Source organism: Geotrypetes seraphini, chromosome 3 (genome assembly GCF_902459505.1).
Source record: "Geotrypetes seraphini chromosome 3, aGeoSer1.1, whole genome shotgun sequence".
In the NCBI taxonomy this organism is placed as follows: Eukaryota; Metazoa; Chordata; class Amphibia; order Gymnophiona; family Dermophiidae; genus Geotrypetes; species Geotrypetes seraphini.
Genome location: NC_047086.1, coordinates 169,451,274 through 169,476,403, shown reverse-complemented (window position 1 = coordinate 169,476,403; position 25,130 = coordinate 169,451,274). Strand labels below are relative to the sequence as shown.

The window sequence follows — 25,130 nt, the reverse complement described above, 5'->3', positions numbered from 1 at the left end:
GTTACTCTAATTTTTTTAAAAGGGTTTCAGGGGAGATTCGGGAAATTACAGACTGGTAAGCCTGACCCTTGGTGCTGGGCAAAATAAGGGAAACAATTATAAAAAATAAAATTGTGGAACATGTAAACAAACATGATTTAATTAGACAGAGTCAGCATGGGTCCTCAGGGCTAGGGAGCCTATTTGGGTCCAGGAAGTAGGCAGGAAATGTTACCCTGTGCCAGTTTTTGGCGGCAAACCTAAACACAAGCATGCAGATTCCGAGGACATCTCACAGACTTTGTCTTAAGCTCATAGGGAGCAGATATCAGCCCTGATATGTGGCTTTTCCCCAGAATTGGTTCAGCTCATGGTGAGCATACCTGACAGACCCTGCTCACACACCGCAGACTTCTATGCCAGAGCCTCCTTTTCAGAGGTCACTGCTGAGGTTCCCAGCACCCCTGTCATCACGGACCCAGACTACCTTACCTGACATGCTGATTAGAGAATGACACGGTGAAAAAATTGGTCCCCGTCACCGCCCCGTCCCCGTCTCACCATCCCCGTCACCGCCCCGTCCCCGTCTCACCATCCCCGTCACCGCCCCGTCCCCGTCTCACCATCCTCTTCACCGCCCCGTCACCGCCACTGCCACCCCATTCACCGCCCCGTCACCGCCACTGCAATCCCATTCACTTTTCTTTATTTACGTATAAAGGAAACATTCTTTAAAACTTAGTTAAATATTAGTTAATAACTATACAAAAACAAAACACGCAGAGAAAAAATTAATTAATAAAAATTCTCAAAACTGACACATTTTGATCACTAAATTTAAAATAGTTATTTTTCATACAGTTTTTCAATCACTAATCTTCCACCACCCCTGGGGCTAGCAATGCAAAAACAAACACGACATGTACTTTAAATGCTGCCGTGATTAGCATAGTGACCGCGGCTACGGCTGCAAGTCTCCCCTCCCCCCAGCGATCACGGCAGGAGGGCACCCAACCCCTCCTGTAGACCCCCCCAACGGCCCTCCCGACAATCGCAGCAGAAGGGTACCCAACCCCTCCTGCCGGTCCTCCCAATGGCCTCCCCTAAGATCGCCGGCAGGAGGGTACCCAACCCCTCCTGCTGGACCCCCCCCCCCAACGCACCCTCCCACCCCGGAACCCCCTTAGTCTTACTTTCCAAGTTGGACCGGACGGCTCCTCACATGTATGGCCAGCAGGCTTGCCTCCGTCCAAATGAGGCGGGCCCGCCCCTACCCTGCCCAACCCACAGGATCCTAGGGCCTGATTGGTCTAGGCACCTAAAGCCACTCCCGCTATAGGAGGGGCCTTAGGTGCTTGGGCCAATCAGGCCCTAGGATCCTGTGGGTTAGGCAGGGGAGGGGAGGGGCGGGCCCGCCTCATTTGGACGGAGGCAGGCCTGCTGGCCAGACGAGCGAGGAGCTGTCCGGTCCAACTTGGAAAGTAAGACTAAGGGGGTTCCGGGGTGGGAGGGTTCGTTGGGGGGGGGTCCAGCAGGAGGGGTTGGGTACCCTCCTGCCGGCGATCTTAGGGGAGGCCATTGGGAGGCAGGGGAGGGGAGGGGCGGGCCCGCCTCATTTGGACGGAGGCAGGCCTGCTGGCCAGACGAGCGAGGAGCTGTCCGGTCCAACTTGGAAAGTAAGACTAAGGGGGTTCCGGGGTGGGAGGGTTCGTTGGGGGGGGGGGGTCCAGCAGGAGGGGTTGGGTACCCTCCAGCCGGCGATCTTAGGGGAGGCCATTGGGAGGACCGGCAGGAGGGGTTGGGTACCCTTCTGCTGCGATTGGCAGGAAGGGTTGATCTGACAAATGAGGAGCACGGTGAAACACAGGTAAATAGCAGTTCCTAGAAGGGGGTACATTGGCCCGCGGGGACAAACCTGTTCACCGTTTCCGCGGTCGGTGAATGGCCTTGTCCCCGTCACCGCAGCGACTGCTAGTTTTCTTCCCCATTTTCGGCGGTGACCCGCGGCTTAAATGCGGTGGCCGCGGGTAAACCGTCACCGTGTCATTCTCTAATGCTGATACTATGGATACAGCGTCTACCCTGAATAAAGCTGATATCCTTTGTGGCACTGTCAGCTACAATGTTCTGGAGACCCCTGATGTGGGTGATGACCCCTCTATCTACCCCCTGTTTAATTCAGCCTCTGTTCACCAATTGATAGCGGATGCTGTAAATCAGGGGTATGGAAGTCCCTCCTTGAGGGTCGCAATCCAGTCGGGTTTTCAGGATTTCCCCAATGAATATGCATGAGATCTATTTGCGTGCGTGCTTGCTCTGCTTTCATTGTATGCTAATAGATCTCATGCATATTCATTGGGGAAATCCTGAAAACCCGACTGGATTGCGGCCCTCGAGGAGGGATTTTGACACCCTTGCTGTAAAGGAACTGAAATTAGAGGCTCAGCCTTCCACGTCTCAGTGTACCATCAGGAGTCATTCTAATATTCTGACATCTCTTTTCCTGGCACATCTGGATCTCATGGCTCTGGTTACTGAGCAGTGGTAGACTCCAGAGACGACTTTTCGATTGGCTATAGCCATGGCTCAATTTTATCCTATGGTGCCAAAATTTCAGCAGCTATTGTAGCAGCCGAAGGTGGATTTGGAGGTGGCTCAGGTGATGCGCACTGCCCTCACAAGTGCAGGAGGAGTGATGCTGAAAGATTCTCAGGACTGCAGAGTGGATATAGTCATGAAGAAGCTTTTTGAAGTGGCTTCTTCAGGTATTGAGGCCGCAGCTGCAGCCTTCTTTGCAGTGCGTGCCTGTCACAAGAGATTATGTCAGATTCCTTCAGTGGAAGGTGACACCTGCCTGCTGGTGCTTGAATGGAGGGGAGGATTATACTGCATGCCTTATATGACCTTTTAATGGTTCTGGACAAGGTTTCGGCTTATGCTGTATCACCTTCAGAATGCTATGAGTTCACCAGTAGGCTGGAGGTTCGGATTCTGGCGAATCTCAGCAGACCGCTTTAAATGGTGAAATGCTTTTTGAAAGAGGACTAAGAACATAAGAACTACCATCTCCGGATCAGACCCATGGTCCATCGAGTCCGGCGATCCGCACACGCGGAGGCCCAGTCAGGTATACACCTGATGTAGTTTTAGTCACCCATATCCCTCTATGCCTCTCGTAAGGAGATGTGCATCTAATTTGCCTTTGAATCCTAGCACAGTGGATTCCTTAACAACCTCCTTTGGGAGAGCATTCCAGGCATCTACCACTTGCTGCGTGAAGCAGAACTTCCTGACATTTGTCCTGGACTTGTCTCCCCTTAGCTTCAAACCATGTCCTCTTGTCCGTGTCACGTTGGACAATGTAAATAATTTATTTTCCTGCTCTATTTTATCGATGCCTTTCAGTATTTTGAACGTCTCGATCATGTCCCCTCGCAGCCTCCTCTTCTCAAGGGAGAACAGTCCCAGTTTCTTGAGTCGTTCCTCATATTCCAAGTTCTCCATACCTCTTAATAGCTTCGTTGCTCGTCTCTGCACCCTCTCCAGCAGTTTTATATCTTTCTTTAGATTGGGAGACCAATGTTTGACACAGTATTCCAAGTGTGGTCTGACCATTGCTCTATAAAGCGGCATTATGACTTTCTTCGATCTACTCGTGATTCCTTTCTTTATCATGCCTAACATTCTGTTTGCTTTCTTTGCCGCTGCCGCACATTGTGCCGATGGCCTCAGGGTCCTATCTATCAGTACACCCAGGTCCTTTTCTTGTTCGCTCTTACCCAGAGTTGCGCCTGACATTCTATACTCGTGTTCCTTATTCTTACTACCTAAATGCATTACTTTGCATTTCTCCACATTGAACTTCATCTGCCATTGCTCTGCCCATTTCTCTAACTGATACAAGTCGCTCTGGAGTTCCTCGCTATCCTCCTGCGATCTGATTGCCCGGCATAGCTTTGTGTCGTCTGCAAACTTAATGATCTCACTGGATATTCCGTCTTCCAGATCATTGATATAAATATTAAATAGGATCGGCCCAAGTAACGAACCCTGGGGCACACCACTAGTCACTTTCTCCCAGTCTGAGAACTTCCCATTTATGCCCACTCTCTGCTTTCTGTTTTCCAGCCATTTGCCTATCCACCTTTGTATATCTCCCTCTATTCCATGGCTTTGTAGTTTCCTGAGAAGTCTTTCATGTGGAACTTTGTTGAACGCTTTCTGGAAGTCCAAATATATTATGTCCACCGGCATTCCACTATCAATTTGCTTGTTCAGGGTCTCAAAAAATTGAAGTAAATTCATTAAACATGATTTCCCTTTCCTGAACCCATGTTGACTGGGTTTCAGCAAGTCGTGTGTATCTAAGTGCCGGACTATGCTATTCTTGATCAGTGCTTCAACCATCTTTCCAGGGACAGACGTAAGGCTCACAGGTTTGTAGTTGCCCGGTTCTCCTCTCGATCCTTTTTTGAAAATTGGCGTGACATTCGCTATCTTCCAGTCATTTGGTATCTGTCCAGTTCTGATTGTCAGATTGGCAAGTTTTTGCAATAACTCTCCGATTTCAACCTTCAATTCCTTTAAGACTCTCGGGTGAATTCCATCCGGTCCAGGGGATTTGTCACTTTTAAGATTGTCGATCTGGTAGTATATCTGGTCCAACTCCACTTCAACTGTGGTGAGGCTGTCTTCTATTACTCCACTAAACACTTTCACTGCTTCTGGTATTTTTGCGGTATTCTCCTCCGTAAAGACGGACGCAAAGAAGGAATTTAGTTTGTCTGCAATTTGTTTATCTTCCTTGATGTACCCTTTTCTTCCCTGGTCGTCCAGGGGTCCCACCGCCTCTTTTGCGGGTTTTTCCCCTTTCACGTATCTAAAGAAGGGCTTGAAGTTTTTGGCCTCTTGCGCTATTTTTTTCTCATAGTCCTTTTTGGCATCCGTCACCGCCTTGTGACATTTCTTCTGCTCATCTTTATGTTTTTTTCAATGCTTCGGTCGTTTTCATGTGTTTCCATTTTTTGAAAGAGTCCTTGTTTTCTTTTATGGCTTCCCTCACCTGTCTGGTAAGCCATGCCGGTTCTCCCTTACCTTTTGTTCTCCCTTCTTTGGAGATCCTCGGAATGTGGAGATTTTGTGCTTCTGTGATAGTATTTTTCAGTAAGGACCATGCCTGCTCTACCGTTTCAAGTTTGTCCACCTTTTTCTTGAGTCGTTGTTTAACCATGGCTCTCATGTGATCGTATTTGCCCTTTTTAAAGTTTAAGGTTTTGGCACGTTTTCTATTTCCGATGTCAAGCTTAAAGTTGATCGCATTGTGATTGCTCGTCCCCAGCGGTACCGTAACTTCTACTTCTTTTGTCGGTCCCGTGAGGCCATTTAGTACCAAGTCCAGGGTGGCGTTGCCTCTTGTCGGCTCTTTTACCATTTGTTCCAGGAAGCAATCCCCTAGCGCCTCCAGGAACTTGGCCTCCTTGCCGCAGTTGGAGGTTCCTAGTTTCCAGTCTATCCTCGGGAAATTGAAGTCTCCCAATATTATTACATTGCCCGTCTTGCATACTTGTTTGATTTCCTCTATCATTTCTGAGTCAGTTTCCTCCGCCTGTCCTGGGGGACGATAGTAAAGGCCAATTTTCGTGTCTGCGCTGTTTTGGCCAGGAATCTTGATCCAGAGGGACTCTAGCTTCTCTTTCGTTTCCATCGTAGCCACTTCAACAGATTCTACTCCTTCCTGAACATATAGGGCAATACCTCCACCTTTCTGCCCTACTCGATCTCTTCTATATAGTTTGTATCCCTGTAGTACTGTGTCCCATTTGTTTTCTTCATTCCACCATGTTCTGTTATGTCAATGATTTCCAACTTATTGTCTCTAGTTCCCCCATTTTGTTTCCTAGACTTCTAGCATTCGTATACATACATTTGAGTTCTCTTTGTGTTACCTTTTTGGACTTTCTACTCTTTGCTGCCCCTACTGTTTCTTTCACGGTATCCTTAACCGCTCCAGTGTTGTCTCCCTTGCTTGCTGTGCGGTCATCCCCTCCTGTGTATAAGTAGTAGCCCATGGTTTCTTCATCGGATAACAAGATTTGTGTGCTCTGGGAGGAGATTGCAGCAGTTTTTATCCTTCACGCAAGTTTCACCAAAGTTCTTCGGGCTTGTCTGCCCAGAGAAGTTTCCAGAGCTGCAGATAATGCTATAGCAACCCCAGCCACCAACAGGCTTCAAGTTCTTGCACCAGCTCCTCCACCAAGGAGTTCCAATGACTAGGCCTCAGCCGCATTTCCTTGCATGGGAGGCTGGTTGTCAGATTTCCTCCAGAAATGGGAACAGATCTCCTCAGACCAGTAGGTGCTTGATATCATATGGGAATGACAAGATAGACTTTTCTCGTCTCCCTCTGGATTTATTTCTGGACTCTTCTGTGGGAAGGCCAGAAATGACACTAAAGGTGTCTGAGCAACATGACAGTGTCTCTTGGACATTCTGGCTGTACAGCCAGTTTCTGAACACAAATTAAGCTTGGGCAGATATTCCTTATACTTTGTCTTAACAAAAGCAAGATTCAGAGGGCTGGAGGGCCATCCTGGATCTCAAGTCGATCCATGCCTTTCTGCATATCCTGCATTTCGAATGGAGATGGTGCAGTTGGTCATCGCAGCAGAAGTTCTTGCCTCTCTGGATCTAACAGAGGTACCTTGGTCTGGAAGTATCTGAGATTTCATGTTCTTCAGCAGCATTTCCAGTTTACAGCCCTCCCACTTTGGATTGGCAATGTCCCCCCCCCCCCCCCCCACACACACACACCTTCATCAAAGTGACGGTGGTAGTGGCAGCACATCTCCGCAGATGACTGGTTGATCAGAGCTCTGTCCAGACTGAAGTGTGAGCACGCAGTGGAATTTATGGTGTCTCTTCTACAGCACCTGGGCTGGATTGTCAATTTCAAGAAGAGCTATCTAATGTTGCAATATCTTGGAGTTTGGTTCAACACACTCCACGGACGTGTTTGTCTTCCCAAGCCATGGCAAACAGAAGCTCCAGAAACAAATCGGAGATTTCTTAACTCTTCCAAACCCCACTGCATGGCAGTATCTTAAAGTACTGGGGTCCATGGGTGACCTCCCTGGAGGTTGTGCCCTGGATCTGTTTATTATTTTCTTATATATTGCAGAGCGGAACAGAATGCTGTTATGTGTCAGGGAAGTTCCTGTGCCCCCTTTGTCTATGTGTTTTGTTCCAGAGATATTTGTTCGCTTTTGGACATAACTGCAAGGGGCTCTGTATTCCTCAGCTATGTGGGAGGAGCAGAGAGAAAAAGTGTGTGGTATTTTGCAAGACCCAGTTCATGGGTTCAGATAAATAACCTATCATGTTTACTCGTGGGGGATTAACAGAAAGAAGATTTCCAAAGGTAAGAGTGGAGGAGGGAATAGGATTTGGTCCATGGGAAAGCAGTGGGGCACAGCTTAGAAAGGCTGTTCTAGTTGCAGAAAGGGAGGTGGGACAAGTTAATGTTATGTAGGAATAGTTTCTGCATATGATGGAAGATAGAAAAGAAATAGTTATTCCCCCAAATTAGAAAAATAGTTCCCTATCTACAGTACCTGAAGATTAAAAAGTGACCAACCTAACACTAATTTTTGAAAGGGAGCCAGGGATGATCAGGAAACCATAGACCAGTGAACTTGGAATCAGTGCTCGGAAAAATGGTAAAGCGAGAACAAAAATGGCCATATAAACATAGTTTAATTTGACCATGTCAAAATGGGTTTTCCTAAGGAGGTTTTGCCTCGCCAGTCTGTTATGTTGTTTTTTTTTTGTTTGTGGTTTTTTTTTTTGGTTTTTTTTTAAGGCCTGAATAAATATATGGATAAAGATTAGATTGTAAGCTCTATTGAGTAGGGATTGTTTCTTACATGTTTAATGTACAGCACTGTGTGCATTTGGCAATGTTATAGAAATAAGTAGAAGTACTGTAGTAGTAATAATGGTGGAAGATGGTAAATAAAGAGGTAGCTATAATAGGCATATCAGAGACCTGGTGGAGGGAGAACAATCGGTAGGACACTGTATTATCAGGGTACAAATTATATCTCAATGATAAGAGTGGATCAAATTGGAGGAGGGTTGTGCTATAAGTCAGGAAATTGAGTCAAACGGAATAAACATTCTACTTGAAATAGTAATGTGGAATCCTTTATAGATAGAAATTTCATGTGTGAAGGTAGGAGTATATTGGTGGGGCTGTGCTATCATCTGCTGAGACAGAATGAACAAATTAATGAAGAAATGTGTACAGGAATTAAGAAAGCTGGCAAATTGGATAATGGTATAATCATGTGTGACGTTAACTACCTTATAAATTAAGAGAAAAACTATTGCATACTAGCTCCCCATTGTTAGCTATCAGAGGCAATTCTTTCTTCAAGCTTGGTGTGGAATCTTCCAAGTTTGCTTCATGGACATTACGTGGACTTATCTATCTTCATCAGGTCCTCACCCACAAGGGCAGCATGTATACTTATCAGCAGTTGGTACAGCGATATGGACTTACAGCTAATGATACTTTGTCATATCTTCAACTTAGACACTATATAAGTTGTATTCCTGTGGCAACCTTAACCTTGACTGTATGGAGCGTCCTGAAAGAAGCTCTTTGTTTGGAGGCACAGGCCCTGATCCCACTCTGCTTTCACAATAAATTCTTATTAGAATCATAATGCAGCATTGGCTTTGTTTCTTTGGAGGAGCGGTAGTCTGGATCTGGGCACTCAGATTTCAGCTACTCATTTACAAGCTGCCTCATCACAACACTGGATTTACATTCCTCTGTTTGAACCGCAATATAAGTTGATACTGCATCTGTGCATCTCTCCATCCAGAGCTGACCAAGCAAGGTTGCATCTGGATTCTTCTTGTCCCAAATGTCATCGAACAAATGCGACCTTGGGCCACATGTTTTATACTTGCTCGAAGACCCTGTGTTTTTGGAAGTACTTGCATGCTCATATCTCTACTCTGTGGAAGACTAAATGCACCCCCATCCCAGACTTCTTTTCTTACTCTCTGTATTGATGCATCCAATCCCTATCAGCCTGAGGGGCTTCATACGGCGTGCTGTCTTATTTGCCAAGAAACTGATACTGATCCACTGGCTCCCCCCACTGTTTCTGAATGCCGTACATTGATGCTTCACCAACTAAAAATGGAACGCATGGACATTACTGATATGGACTCTGTAAAGGGTCACCAGCTTCAGACGATCTGTGAGCCCTTTTGGTCTTCATTAACCTCTTATGTTCATAGTAATGTGCTGAATATCTAGTGTTCTTCTTTATTCTCGGGTATGGTTGCCCCCTCTCTCCCCTCCATTTTTTTTTGGGGGGAAGGTAGTTGGGGGTTGGGCTTGGACTGTGAATACGATTTGGTCAAACAGATTAAGGTACTGTTTTCTTGCTTGTTTTGCTCCATTTGATCAATAAAAGATAATTGAAATAAATCAAGAGACAGAAGAATATAAATCACAGAAATCCAAAGCAGTATATCATACTACTTGTCAAAGGAAGAAAGAACACAAGGATATAAAAACCAAAAATGACAGCTTATGGCGAACAATCCCAGTCTTTTAAGTCGTTCCTCATAATCCAAGTTCTCCATACCTTTTATTAGCTTCGTTGCTCGTCTCTGCACCCTCTCCAGCAGTTTTATATCCTTTAGGTTGGGAGACCAATGTTGAACAAGTTGAAGAATGATCATGCCACCATGATTCTGATTGCTCCTCGGTGGCCGAGACAACCTTGGTACTCCCTTCTACTTCAACTCAGCAGTAGGGAGCCATATCTTCTACCAGTCTTCCCGTCTCTGCTTACACAGAGTCAGGGGTCTCTGCTTCATCCCAACCTGCAGTCTCTACACCTGACAGCTTGGTACCTCTCAACATAACTTCTCTTCAATTTTCCCAACCTGTACGAAATATTGTAGAAGCTTCTAGGAAGTCTACCACTAGACAATGCTATTGTAAGCAACAGCTCAGTACTGCAGGCTATTTATCATGGGTCTGTAAAAACTTCACATATAGAAACATTTAAAAAAATCAAAACAGGATTCTAAACTTCTTTTCACCCATTTAACACAAACCACCTCACAAGTAAGGGATTTCTTGAAGGAACAAGGTCTAAGGCAGTGTCCTGCAAACTTTTTTTTTATTTTTTTTTTGCTTCAGCACACTAACAGAGCAGATGTTTTTCTGTGACACACCCACAACCCTGCCCTGCCCCATATGAACTTTGTCTCATTTTCCCTGATCTCGTGGCCATGTCTGGAGGGCCTCTGAGCATGCGTGGTATCCTATAAAATCCTCCTCTTCTAAGTCTTTGCCACAGAAAAGACAAAAGCAACAAGAGACCTCAGAAGTCCCAGTCTTTGGCTCCTCAAAGGCTAACTCAGTCTTTTTGATGTGCTTCTGGAGAGCATGGCCAAAATTCCTCCTCAGCCTCTTTCTCCAACCCATCGGAGGTCAACTTCAATTGTTTCATCACTATGGACTCCTGGATCCACAAAGTAATCAAGGAGGGTTACACTTTCCATTTTGTAACCATTCCCTCCAAACCACCCTCCAAGAGTCCTCTTTCACATATCAACAACCGTCCTTTTTTCTTTAGGAAATCAAAACTCTGCTTCCACTAAAAGCAAAAGAAGTAGTTCCCCTTCTCTGAAAAATCAGGGTTTCTACTCCAGATACTTCCTAATTCCGAAGAAGACGAGAGATCTTTGTCCAGTTCTCCACCTCTGAGCCTTAAACAAATATCTAGTCAAAAGTTTTGCATGCTATCTTTGGGGGCCCTATACCCACTTCTAGAATGAAATGATTGGCTGTGCTCTCTAGATCTCAAAGAGGCTTAAACACACATATCCATTTATACCACCACAGAAAGTTTCTACGTTTTCAAAATAGCTCAACGACACTTCCAGTACAAAGTTCTCCCATTCGGCCTAGCTTCTTCTCCAAGAGTTTTCACCAAGTGCTTTCTAGTCATGATAGCAACCCTACGTACTCATGGGTTTCAGGGATTTCCATATTTGGATGATTGGCTGATAAAAGCTACATCGCCTCAAGTAGTCAATCAGCAACACAGTTAACGATCACTTTCTCCAGCTTCTAGAGTTCGAAGTCAACTTCTCTCAAGTTGCAACTTTACCCCTCTCAGCTGTTATAATTCATAGGAGCCCTATTAGACACCATGCTTCTCTGGGCTTTTCTTCCTCAACAACGACAAAACACCTTACTTCATCTTTGCAATAAGGTCTCCTTTCTCCAAACCATCTCAGCGAGACTGAGCACGCTTGTGTGCTCAAGACAGATGATGTGACTCATAGGTCACATGACATCCACAGTAAATATTACCCTTTCGTATTTCACCTCGGAGCGTCTCATTGGACCCTAGCATCTCAGTGGTCCCAAGCTCTCGATCCCTTATCTCAAAGGATCAGTTACCTCACCTCTTCATCAATCTCTTCAGTGGTGGATGGATCTGACAAATCTCTCAGGGGTCTGTTGTTTCATGTCCCCCCACAACAGAAAGTGTTCACCATGTATGTTAGAGAGGCTCACTTGGATGATCTCGGGACACAAGGTCGATGGTCTGCTCAAAAAAAGACATTCTACATCAACCTGTTAGAGCTGCGGGCAATTTGAAATGCTCTAAAAATCTTTCAAGAAAGTCTTCTCAACCAAGTCCTTCTTGTTCAAACATACAATCAAGTAGCGATGTACTACATCAACGAGGAGGAACAGGCTCTCTTTCTCTGTGTCAAGAAGCCAAGCGCATTTGGAACTGGCCAATTTTTCAAAACATATTTCTCAAAGCCATATATGTTCTAGGGAAACGGAATACTCTAGCCGACAAACTCTGCATATTTCTTCAGCCACACGAGTGGACTCTCCACTCCAAAGTATTGCACCACATCTTCTCCCTATGGGGGACTCCTCAGAGAGACCTCTTTGTGTCTGTCCATAACCACAAATTGCCTCAATTCTGCTCCAGACAGTACTCTTCATTGTTTCAAAGTAGATGCCTTTCTTCTGGATTGGAGGAACAAGTTCCTCTTCATTTCCACCAATCCCTCTCATTCTCAAGACTTTAGTCAAGCTCAAGCACAAATCAGCCACCATGATCCTGATAGTTCCCCAGTGGCCCAGGCAATCTTGGTTTTCCCTTCTATTTCAGCTGAGTTCCAAACACCCAAATCTTCCCATCTCTGCTACTCAGTGTCAAGGATCTCTGTTACATCCCAATCTTCAATTTGCACCTCACAGCTTGGTACCTCTTAGTCTGAAATCAGCAGATTTTAATCTTTCTGACTCAGTACAAGCCATTATAACTGAGAGACCCCTTTGAGACCCTCCATCATCGAGCCCTGGGTATAGGGCTAGAGGACAGAAAAACAGGCCAAGCATAACATGGATTTTGTGAATAACTTCAGCTTTAACAGTCTTTCTCTGAATTATGTGGCAATTTCAGAGCAAGAGTGCTGGAACATTTCTACAGAGGTACTGAACTGGCCAACAAGATAAGAGCCTAAAGAGCACACAAAAGCAGATCCCGACGCATACAACATCTATTAACCATGTATTCTCCCTGGAAATGTCCAGGCAAACTCTTGTTGTAAACCGCCTAGAACTGTAATGTAATGTATTGCATGGAAAAGACAGTTATAGTGCCATGGCCCAGTAGAATGGTTGTTGTGGTCTGTCTACTTGATGGACTGTTGATGGCCTGCATTACTCAATGGCCTGCACATACTCAGTGACCACAGCACCTTTGACAGAGAAGAAAAGAGGAAGAAGAGGAGGCAGAGGACCACTGGGAAAGACAGAGGTCATGCTTAGATGACTTTTGTGGACAGCCTCGGGGACAGGCTGTTGGGGACAGATAAGTTAGGTGCTTTTTGACCACCACCCCAGTTTGGTAATGACATGTCAATAAAGGACATAGCCAATTAGAGAGTAAAAATGTAACTATAGCCGATCAATTACAATATCAGTAACTGCTGTCAATCAGAGTAAGTTTAGTAGGATTTTAATGCAAAGCAAATAGTATAATGGTCACAGCAAAATGAGGAAATTTCTTTAGAGTAGACAGGGAGTTCTACAGTCTGCAGCTGTGGTTATCCTCCTCTGCTTGACATACATTGCTGATTATAATCTTGTATGCTGCTATTTGCTTTATAATAAATTTGCTTATCTGAAGGGACAGCAACTGTGTGAGGACTGTGTCATTGTAGAACAGTAATAGGGGTTCTCAGCACCCTTATTTTAGCTGCTTCCAGAAAACCTTCTACTCAGTAATGTTATCAACAGAAGTGGACACGCTTCAATTCATGGTGTACTCTCCATAACCAAGATGTTTCCTCCTCTTCCTTCATTGTTGGATTATCTGTTCCATTTATCTAATTGTGGTCTTAAAACCACTTTGGCTGACCTCTCCTGTCTCCCCTGCCTAAAAACTGTATTCGCGGTTTTTTGAAATTCATAGGGGTTCCTGGAACAGAACCCCTGCAAATTTCGGGGGAGTACTGTATTACAGATTTTATTTTCTTCTTAATGACCAACTCTCCCTCCATCCCATTACAGTAAGCTAAGGACTTCTACATGTGAGAATATGCTGCCTACTTGTCCCAGAATAAAGCACAGTTACTTACTGTAACGGGTGTTATCTGTGGACAGCAGGTAGATATTCTCACATCCATCCCAGTTCCCCTGGTTGGCTTCTTAGCTTGCTTACATAACTGAGATACTATGAGCTGGCGTCTGGCGGGAAGGCACTCGCGTATATGCGATGCGGGCAGTCGCAAAGTTTCTGAAAACTTAAAAGTGCAAGTACATTTTTACCACTGTCCTTACCGGGCTCTTTGGCTAACGTCACCCACATGTGAGAATATCTGCCTGCTGTCCCCGGATATCACCTGTTACAGTAATTGTGCTCTAGCTCTCCCGGCAAACTCTGTTCATAAGGTAAGTTACCCTCATTATACCCTTCTCCACTAACAACTCAAGACTCTATTTTGAACGCTGTAAAACTGACACACATTGCTTACAATATCCAGCATATTTAAATAAGCTTTTTATATGTCTGTTTTGTCCTAATCTCTGCATAGAGTGCAGTTCCTAGTCATATTCAGAGTTACCTACCTTTTCAGGAGCTAGCCAAGGCTTGACTGTTTTACGTGCCTTTGATGGGTCCCAGTAGAGGACTCCAGTTTTATTGTGGTATGGTTTTATTTTGTTGTCTATTGCTTGTATGTTATATAGAAGGGCACATAATCCAGTTTAAATACATTTTGAGGAAGGGAAATTTTAAGATGGGCCAATTTATATGCATAAATGACGTTTGTGAATGTTTTACCCCATGTGCTTTTGATTTTGCAGTCAGCTGTGGTTGTTTGTGTTAATGCTGGTCTTAAATGGCTTTTACCTTGGGTTGTCTGCGATCCCAATCTTTCCAGAAATGCTTGAATGTGCATAGTAAGTAATCTTCTCTATTTTGTGTTTATTGTTAAGCTATCGATCCATTCAGCACTCCTTTTTACAAACAAAATATCTTTAGCACAAGTTGGTGATGGAAAGGAATTGATTTTGGCTATAGCTCACACCTTTTCATTAGTCACTTATAGCAAGTTAGATTCAGGTATACTCGATATATTCCTGTTCTGGAGGGCTTGCAATCTTCAGGGCCCTTTTTATTAAAGTGCACTGAAATCTGGAATTAATATGGGATTTTATCACATGCTCAGATTTAGTGAAAACATTTTTTTTTATTGAACAATCAGTAAAGCAGGAAAAACAATGCAACAAACAATATAGTAGATGGCCAGAAATGTTTCGTACCATATACAGCAACAGTACCCATCACAATAACCTTCCCATCCCCTCCCAAAAAGGACAGAGAAGAAAACAGCAAAGAGGAATACAAAACTCTGTCTGCCTGAGCCCTCTCCCCTGCATATGAGTGCGAAACAAGGTAGATAGAACAAGCTAAAAGAAAAAAAAACAAATAACACAAGAGGAATTACAATATTGTTCCAGGGGCAGAAAGCAATCATTCCCCAAGCCCAGGCTTCCCCCTTTCCCCCCCCCCCCATTATATAGAAGAAAAAAGCAAGCGGTTCATCTCCCCCAAGAGGAGGAGGTCAGAACAGGACCAAAGCGAAAATATGACAATCAGGGCCCTGGACTCTGAGCCCCAAGATGAAATATAAAACCTCCCCTGCTCCCCCAAGAATGAAAACACAGGAGACGACGACAGAAATCAAAAATCAAAGCAGACAAAATAACAACAGAACAAAGAAGAAAAAGAGAGAGAAAAAAAAAACCAAAAACTTCCCCCCCCCCCAAACACAAGTAGTGTAGGAAGACTAGAGGAAGGCAATCCCAAGACCGCAAACCCCCAACATGCTCAGATTTAACGCAGCACTTTTTTTAGGGCATTTTTCCTTTTTTGAATTTCAGGTTGTGCACTAGTGTTTGCATTAGCGAGTAGTACCTGTAAAAGATGACGGAAAGGACTCCTGCATCAGCTTTCTGTTAGCATGCACTGGTTCACATTTCCACACCCATGGCAAGCCCCCTTCAAAAAATATTTTAGAAAATTTTTAAATAACTAATGCATGATTAGCGCATGCAAATAGGTGAACATACCCGCAAAAGCCAAGGGTTTTTTGTTTTTTTTTTTCCAGTGCTGAGCATGTTTGAGCTTAATGCCCTTTTCAAAATGGCCTCTAAGTTTGTACCTGTATCAGTGGAGGGTTAAGCGATTTACCCAAGATCACAAGGAGTGTCCCTAACTTCCTTGGTTCTCAGCTCAGTGTTTTAACCACTAAGGCACCTCTTCATACTGTATAAATATGTGCCCTTGTACTGTATATTCTATACCACCTTTTGAGTATCATCCATCTTTCTACAATTCCATATTTTAAAAAAAGAGAATGTTTAAACAATTAAAATTATTTTCTGAATATTTTTCCAATTAGCAACCAATCACTTCATTAGTATATTGAGGAAGGAACATTTAATTGTGCTTTCTTAAACAATGATTTATGTTGATTTCATTGACAGCAAACATGGATTTGAAGAAGGTTTGAGTACTCTGGGTCTAATATCTGGACTCTTTAGTGCAATGTGGTCTGTTGGGTACGTACTTCAATTATGTGTGTTTTTCATGATTATGTATGTTTGCTTTGTAAACCGCTTAGGTCTTAGGTGGTGTATAAATTTTTAAAATAAGTAAATAAACTTTTATTTTTGTAAACTCTAAAATCAATTTGATCTCATTTATCAAAAGAGGTGAGCTTGGTATATACATTAAGAAAGCATGTGGAAAAGATAGTGTCTACTTCTGAGAGCTATGTCGGTATTCTAGTGAGGGAGTGGAGATGGGAGTGACATTTGGGCATGTTTTCTAAAGTACATGCACATTTACTAGTTCTTACAGCACATAACCGTATATTCTCGAATATAATCAATTAACATTCCCCCCTCCCTCCCTCCCTTTATTTTTTTTTTTTAAAGGAAAAATATTAATGAATAGAATCCAATGATTTATATTCAAGTAATCCTCTCTCCTTCCTTCCCTCTTTTCCTCAAGTTTCCTGTCCCGGTCGGCTGACCTGCTGCTCTGCACATAGTTCCCCCCTCATCCCAGACCCATCAAGACTGCTGCTGAAATTTGTGGCAGCCATTTTCAGTATGGACACCACATGGGCAGGTTTGCCTAACCATCTTCCTCACTGTGGGCTAACTTCCTGTCTGACAGCAAGAGAAGCTTTTATTTACATATAATTTCCTGCTGCTGCAAGTCCAGTCTCAGTTCATACTTTCTCTCCTGCTGCTGGGCCAAGGGGAGAAAGGGATGGGGATGGAATGTATTGTATATTCTCAAATATAAACCGATCCGAATATAAACCGAAATATCATTTTTCCTTCCTCCCACCCCATAAAAGGGGGGGGGGAAAGGTTTCATATATCCCAAAGCCTAGCAATCACAAACTTAAATGTAGACATAAATCAGACTTAAACCTCAAGATCTTAAGATCTTCCTACACTCCTGCGCCCATCCAAGCCGCTATCTAAAATGTCTGCTATGAGTTCCCGTGGCAAACCTCGCAAGACTGCAGGAACTTGTTAGAACTTTTGGTAGCTATTTTAGATAGTGGCTTGGATGAGGCAGGAGCGTAGGAAGATCGCTCCTGCCCTACTTCACTTCTGCACCACCAGGGCTTTCAAGCTGGGCATTCTAGCGGTCTGTGAGGTGGGATGTTTGAGTCAGCTGTGACAGGGGGCGGGAGGGATCCCTTCTGTCCTGGCTCACCACTGGACCACCAGGACTTATAGCAGGCCTGGGGAAGGCCTGCAACAGGTCCTGGAGGGGAGCAGGTGGGCGCTGACTTGAATATAAACAGTGACCCCCATTTTTAAGACAGTTCTTTGGCCCAAAAATCTCTGTTTATATTCACTTATATATAATAATTCTGTTTTTGTCTTATGTGTTTATGAATATGTATTTGGAATCCATGTGTTTTTTCCCCACCCCCTTCCACACCCTAGCTAAAATGTGAAATAGGGCCAGGTAGAGAAATAGTATCCAAAAGAGGTGCTATATCCAGGATAACAGTCTTATCTTAAGGCATCCTACGATCGTATACAGTACTACCATTTTCCATACAATTCCCAAATTTTTGTAAATGCAGCCACCTGCCACATTACAAGGCTGTGTGTTTAGACATCAAGTATAAATAATTCATTTATACTAATATCTTATTTATATCCAGCTTATTTTCTTGTTTCCACACTGCAGCTAGGACCAGTTTACCTGATATGAACAGATGAGCTATCAACTTTTGTACCTTAGATCTCATCTCCTGGCTGCCCTACATTTAATAAGAAGGTCAGGTTTCCAGGATGACTCTAATGAATATGTGGAAAAAGAGATTTGCATTCAGTGAAGGTAGGGGCATGCAGAATCTGCCATGTATATTCATTACAGATATCCTGAAAGCCTGATCTATTGGTGGCCCTTGGACAGGGAGTGAAGAGTTAGGCTTTACATAGTTGAGTCAGACTTTTAATTCAAAGAAGAGAAGAAACACTTAGTATACCTTGGTAAAAGGACCCCTAATGGTTTTAGCATGTGCTAACGAATTTGTATGCATTAAGTGCTATGCAGTCACAGATATACTGTACAGTAGACTTGTGTGACATTTAGGGGGGCATTTTTGATATGACCTCCAAATCTGAGTTTGATCGTTTTGCGGAACATGCACAGAAATCTAGTAGTAATCATGGCCATTTTGGAAATAGAAAGATGTCCATCATTTTGTTTTGAAAATGGCCATTTCTCAGATGTACTTATTCTCAGCTCATCTGTCTTTTTGAACCATTTTTGAAAAAAGCGCATCCAAAAGAAAAACTCACAAAACAAGCTATTGAGGTGTAGGATGGATCATCATTTTTAGTAGACTGGCCACACAGACATTCCTGCAGAGCAGTGGGGTCCTTGGGGGTCACTGCAGTGAACTTTACATAAAAAGCCTCCATGTATGGTGAGCCTTCCAAAACCCACCCAACCATAAAGCACATTAACGGCTCTTCTAGTGCAAAAGGCATATGAGTCTTGACCAGTGAGTTGTGTACCCCTATTAGTGAGTTTGTGTAGAAGGCATCATCTACATTTTTCAGCTTCTTTTCCTCCTCTGACACTGCTCTATGCTCCTCAGTTCATCCTTCTACTGCGAGTTGAAGATATATATATATTTTTTTCCCCTCTCTGCTCTATTGTTTGTTTTTTTACTTTTGGTATTTTTTAACCACTTTAAAGGCTTTCTGGTGCCTAGGAGCCACTCAGGTTTCCTGGAGCAGCTTTGCCTCGGTGGAGATACACTCTTGGTTAGTGTTTATAGCTGGGGGTTGGGGGGGCACCCTGTTTCAGGGCATCTACTTAACATTGTGACAGCTCAGGGACTGTTCCCTTTGCATCCCTCATTGCCACTTGTGTGTATGGACATTCTTGGGGTTGAGCGCTGGCTGATTGGTATTTGTCTCAAAAACACCTCAATTTTGTTCAAAACCAAAGAAGTATGGACTCCTCAAAGCATTTGGCATCTGGATAGTGCCAGATTGGCACTTGATGGCCACCTGAGGAGCATTCACATGCAGGGGGTGGGCTCCATGTAGTTAGCCCCTTTTGGCTATCCTAGGGCTTCTAAGTTGCATGGTTCCCTTTCTCGTGAGTCATTGGATAGCAACTCAGGGGGCAGGGAATGCTGAGGGAGTTAATGCTTGTCTGTCCTCACCAAGCTTTAACCTTGATTTTGTTCAGTTAATGTTTGAAATGTTTATGGGCTATCGGGATCCATCTGGTTCAGCTTCTGTACCCCAAGTTGTTTAATTTGCCTCTAAGGAAGTTCATCTTACCAGGGCCGCATAGTCTCTCGCTTTGATATGAGTAATTTGGTTTACGAGAATGCTTCTGGAACAAATTATGCTTGTAAACCAAGGTTCCACTGTATTTTTTATTGCCTCATACTCCTGTACCTCTCGTTCCAATTTGTCTATGTCTTGTCAATCACTTAAGTTATACTTATAAAATAATCCCTTTTCTTTTAAAATTGTACCTTAATTTTAGTATTTTAAACCGTCCAGATACTCATCAATGGTTGGTATATCAAATACAGAATAAACTTGGAAACTTGAAGAAAAAGAAAATATGTTTTGGAGTTTATTGCATTTAGATCATTTCTTCACAAGCCTTTTTTTTTCTTGTTTTTAGATCATTTGTTGGGCCTACACTTGGTGGATTCTTAAATGAGAAGTTTCATTTTCAGTGGGCTGCAGCCATACAAGGATTGCTCGTATTAATCATTGTAAGTCAATCACTAGGTCTTAATATGATATCTCTGGGAGAAAATTAATGATCTGAATGAGATGTTCCCAATAGTAACCAGAGATATTCTTTTCTAGGGACTGATGGTTGCTACATTCTATATTGTGGAGGCCATACAGGCAAGGAGGTAAGATGCGAATCATTTTAGGCTGGATTCTGAAAGAAGTTGCTGAAAATTAGGTGTCGGCAGGCGCCTAGATCACGTCTATTGGCGCCTAACATAAGTTTTTAATTGACTTGATTGTGCCATTAAATCCAATTAAAAACTTGTTTAAAAAAACTTAGATGGCACTAGGTGGCTTCCAGGATCGGTGCCCAGGGTCCATGGTGCCTAATGACTCCAAAGCCTGGAAGTGGATGTGTTTAGGAGCAGCGCCGGGCTTCAGCATCACTAGGTTCCATTGGCCGCAACTCTGCAAGGAGGCACCAGTAATGTAGGCCTGTAAAACCCTGGCCTACCTTTCTAGTGACTAGGTTCCTTGGTAGCCACGATTCACTAAGCAGCGCCTGTTCATGATTGACACGTAACCTTTCTGCTTATACATAAATGGAAGTCCAAACCAAACTATTAAGACTAAAGTAGGAAATGCTATATAGAAGCCTTTCAAAGGGACGTAAGAGAGGCAGATGATCTGCGATAACACGATAGAACAAAGAGCAGACCAAACAAGTATATGGAGCAAAAAAAATTTAATACAAAATATGCCTGCCTTGGCCATATTTCACTCAAAGGCTGCATTGAGGGAAAACTGTAAATAAAAATTATAATAACAAAAAACAACATTCATATCAATATTAAATCATAAACATCCCGCTGAGGCCTCATTGATGCCGGCATAGGGGTTTCCCCAGCAGCTGCAAAGGGAGAATCAGCTGGCAGTGGGGATACCCGGGGTTCCCTTGCTGACATGTGTATGGGGATTCCCTGACAGACACGCTGGCATGCAGTGGGGAGACCGGGGTTCCCTTACTGCCACAGGTTCTAGGGACTCCCCTGCCTTCATGTTGGGGCTTTCTGGGAATTCTCTTAAAGTGGCTTTGTGTTCTCGGGCCTCTTCCTTGGGAGAACCTTCTTCGACCTTTTTTTTTTTTTTTTTTTTTGGCTGAGTCTTCTGCTGAGCTCCTGCCTAGATTGGAGAAGCAGAACTGGGTCTTGCAGGCCTTTTCCTTGGCGGTGGAGTATGACTCTTCCAGCTGTGGGGGTTCTCCTTGGATTTGTTCTTGCCATGTACAAGCCTTCTTGTATGCTCTCGGCTGATGTCTCTGTGTGGTCTCCGGTTCATCAGGGGGGCTGTTCGCTCAGGTCCTGTGGTTCCATCCCCATCTCCTCACCCCTCCCACCCCCCTGCCTAAATGGCATTGTTTCTCTGGGGAGGCCAAAACTTTTTTGGGCTGACAATATTTTCCCTGTTGACCTGAATCTATCCAGTGATCTGCAGGATTCTCGTGTGTGTGTTAGAGAGTTGCGCGGGGACAGAAATCCCACCCGTCCCCTCCAAAATGCCACCCATTCCCGCGAGGAATCCCACCCGTCCCCATGAGGAATCCCTCCATCCCTACCCGTCCCTGTGAGGAATCCCCTCCGTCCCCACCCATCCCTTTAAACTTCAAAAATAGTTATTTCATTTAATTATGCTATTGAATTAAAGGCTCTGGTAGAGACCCATTTATATATAAGCAAAGACACTTTATTAATTTGGAGTTGTTAATTGGGGAGAATACATACTTTGTAAATGGGTTTCTACCAAAGCCTCTAATGTAAATATAAAATATAAATACTCAGCTGATGAGGACCCTCAAGCTGTCAGCTGAGGACTTCCTCTGCAGTTGGCTGGGGGTCCCTTTTGCCAAGATTGGCAGGCAGCAGTAGCATCTCTGAGTCACAGATGCTGGCACCTCGGTGGCTCATGGATGCTGCCAGCGACTGCTGTGCTTGGTGGAGGGGAGTTCTGGCTGTCTCTAGAGGAGGTCCTCTGCTGGTGGAGCTTGGGAATCCACAGCCACAGCAAGGGCCAGCAATTACTTCAACACTGTAGAAATAAAACCAGAAACGCATTTCCTTTTCTTTTGAGCACAATACAAAGACATCTGCTATATACATTTCCCAAAGCTAATATATTTTAGTCAATAAATTCCATTTTTTACCTTTGTTGTCTGGAAACTTATTTTTCCATCAAGTTGGTCCCAGTTTTTTTTTTTCATGCTATCCCATATTATCCCTTTCTCATCTTTCGCCCCTGCCCACCAGCCCCATGCCTGACATTTCTCCTTCTGTTCTATCACCCCTCTCCAGCACCATGCCACATCTCTCCCTCCATTCCCTTCACCACTATGTCCAACATTCCTCCCTCTTGCATCCCTTTCAATCTGTCCCACTGTTCCCTTTCCACCACATTTCTCCCTCTCATCTTTTCCCTTTCATCTGTACCTCATTCCCTCCCTATGACCAAAAATTATCATCTTTCTTCCATTCCTTGTATACACAACCATCTCTTTCCCTCTCACTGACACACCCACGCCCAATTCTCCCTTTCTATTCCCTCCCCCACCTCAGCATCAATTTCCCTCCCTTCCTTTCTCCCAAGTTCATGCCTTCTGGGTCCAAAAACACACTCCCTCTTCAACCCCTCCCTTCTGTGTCTCGTGCTGGCCTCCCATATTCGAGTCCAGATAACAGCAGGGGTTGGAGGCAGCTCGAGCCGAGAGGCTCATCTTCTTTTCCTGCCAGCAGCATGCCACACGTAGCTGACCCGGAAGTCTTCCCTCATCGTCTGAGGGAAGGCTTCGCGTCAAGTTACGTGCAGCAAAACTTGGGATCACCAAAGATGAAACTTCAAAAATTTTTTCTGGGTCGGACCATATTCTAAAACTGTGCAATCACTGCACAGCATAGCTATCAGTAACTTATTTCTTTGGTTCTTGAATCTTGATGTATAGAAATTCTACCCAACCCCATATGGAGCAGCATTGAGTGGGCGGAGTTTCATACTGAAGGAGAGAGCAGAGAGGTAGATTTGAGGAGGCAGAGCGCTCCTTCTCTGTACTAGCACTTTGCTTTCTCCTCGAGCATAAAACTCCGCCCACCCAATGCAGTTTCTAAATTAGGCAGCCCTGGGCAATTAGCCGGGTTTGCTGTGCTGTAGCTAGGCCCCTATGCCCAAACCTTGTGAAATCCGAAAATATTCATTTGAAGGCTCTCTCAATGTCTATGCCCCCTTTTCTAGTAGTAACAGCAGCCGACTCCGTGAAGGAAGTGACATTAAAAACCTGCACGGCAGAGGGCTGTTCATGAGGTTTCTTTCCCATCGCATCACATTCTACTCCGATCGATGCTTTCTATTGGGGGAGGGGGGTTCAGGGTTCTACTCCTAGTCCCTGCCCTTTTTACCTGCTGCCGGAACTTTCAAACTGCTACGTAAGACAAAAGCTGTACAGGTCAGCAAGTCGCAGAGCTTAGCAGTGTCCACATTCGGCCCTGCATGCGACTGACGTGAAGCCTTTCCTCTAAGTCGGAGGAAGACTTCCGGGTCAGTTAGCGTGCTGCAGGAAGAAAAAAAAGAAGATGCTCGAGCTGCCTCCAACCCCGCGGGATCCCCGAGACCAGAGGGGCGTCCCCATGGGATCCCCGTGACCCAAGAGGGGAACCCGCGGGATTCCCGTCATCCCCGTTCCCGTGCAGCTCTCTAGTGTGTGTGGGGGGGAAGGGGGCTAGGGTTTGGAGCTGCCCGTGGATGAGGATACTTTGGTAGTGCGTTTTGTTCTCTGAGAAGAGCTGCAGGAGCTCATTCTTCAGGTTTCCTCTGTTCTGCAATTTGACAAAAGACTCAGGAGGCCCCTTAGGTGGTTGAACCCCTTCTCAGGGGGATTCGGGTGGCCTCACATTCTTTTCCTATGTATGCATCAGGATAGCTGTGATATTGTAAACACACAATGGAAAGTCCCAGACGTGTCTTTTTGGCTGGCTCGTTCTATGACCTGTTTGTATCCTATTCCTGATGCAGATAGGAACTCCCTGTATTCGTCTGTGGTAGATGTGGTGGTTTCAGCCATAGCTAAATGGCACACTGTCGGTAGAAGGGGTTCGGCAGTTTTGATGTGGCAGTCTTGGCAGTTCAAGTGGCAATTTGTGGTGGTTTGATAGCCAAAGCCTGCTTCTGCTGGGCTGAGCATGTGTTGGATAGGGAGTCCGATGATTGGTCGCTTGTAGATCAGGAGCTGGTGAAGATTAAGTTGGGATCTTCTTATCTGTCAGATACCGTGTATGATTTGTTAGGAGCTTCAGCTATCTGTGGCCTTGGGGGACTTTGGACTTTGTGGTTTCATGGTTGGTCAGCAGATTCTACCTCAAAGTCTAAACTCAGTCACTTTCCCTTTAAGGGTTCCTTTCTCTTTGGAGAGGAACTGGATAAGCTGGTTCAGAGTTTAGGGGATGCCACGGTCCTTTGATTACCAGAGGAAGGCCTAGGCAGTTTGGTAGAGGAGATTTGGGCTAGTGACAACTTCAGGAGTTTTGCCATTATTTCCCTGCTGCCTCTTCTTCCTACAAAGGTTATTTTTTTTTCCAGTGGATGCAATCTAGGGAGAGTGTTCCTTCACGAGGTGCAGGTGCAGAGGTTGCAGTGCAAATTTGCAGCCTTATTTGTTCTCGTTGCCCTCGAGCACAAGAATTTCTTTAGGTCTTGGGATCGATGGTGGCTTCTTTGGAGCTTGTTCAGTGGTCTCGAGCTCATGTGCGTCCTCTTCAATATGTGCTTCTTCAGAGGTGGTCTCCGCAGACTCATGAGTTGGACACGCCAGTTCCTCTTCGTGGGCTAGCTCACCACTTCAGTCCCATTGGGCATATGTTGTATTAAATTTTTTTTATATGTTTGGTCTGCTTTTTTTTTTTTTGTTCTACTATAGAAAACCTTTCAGTGCACATGTTTATATTAATATATAATCACAGGGGATGAGGCAGAGGGAAACAAGCATGTATCGGACCACCAAGTGAGCATGACATGACGGGTACTAAATAGCTGGTCTAAAAAAGCAGCAATTCTTAATTCTACAATATTGTCAACTCATTTTGTTTTTTCCGTTTTCAGAATGACAGCTTATTCTGTTGTTTCTGTAGGACTTTTAGACAGTTGCAGAGATTTAATCAGTTATAAATATATTTTGTGCTTTTGAGGAAACTGGTTTTGGTACAAACTCCAGTTCCATTTTTTT

General features: G+C 44.3%; 1 protein-coding gene across 5 annotated transcripts in view; it reads left to right on the top strand.

Annotated features, from left to right (window-relative positions):
- The window catches only part of SLC18B1 (solute carrier family 18 member B1), a 148,773-nt gene that overhangs the window by 121,764 nt on the left and 1,879 nt on the right, over nucleotides 1–25,130 (top strand). For all 5 annotated transcript variants that reach the window (XM_033938973.1, XM_033938971.1, XM_033938974.1 and 2 more), the window contains 4 exons: nucleotides 14,414–14,509; nucleotides 16,100–16,174; nucleotides 19,809–19,902; nucleotides 20,000–20,049. In XM_033938973.1, the coding sequence (XP_033794864.1) occupies nucleotides 14,414–14,509; nucleotides 16,100–16,174; nucleotides 19,809–19,902; nucleotides 20,000–20,049 (315 nt within the window). The remainder of the gene's footprint in view (nucleotides 1–14,413; nucleotides 14,510–16,099; nucleotides 16,175–19,808; nucleotides 19,903–19,999; nucleotides 20,050–25,130) is intronic.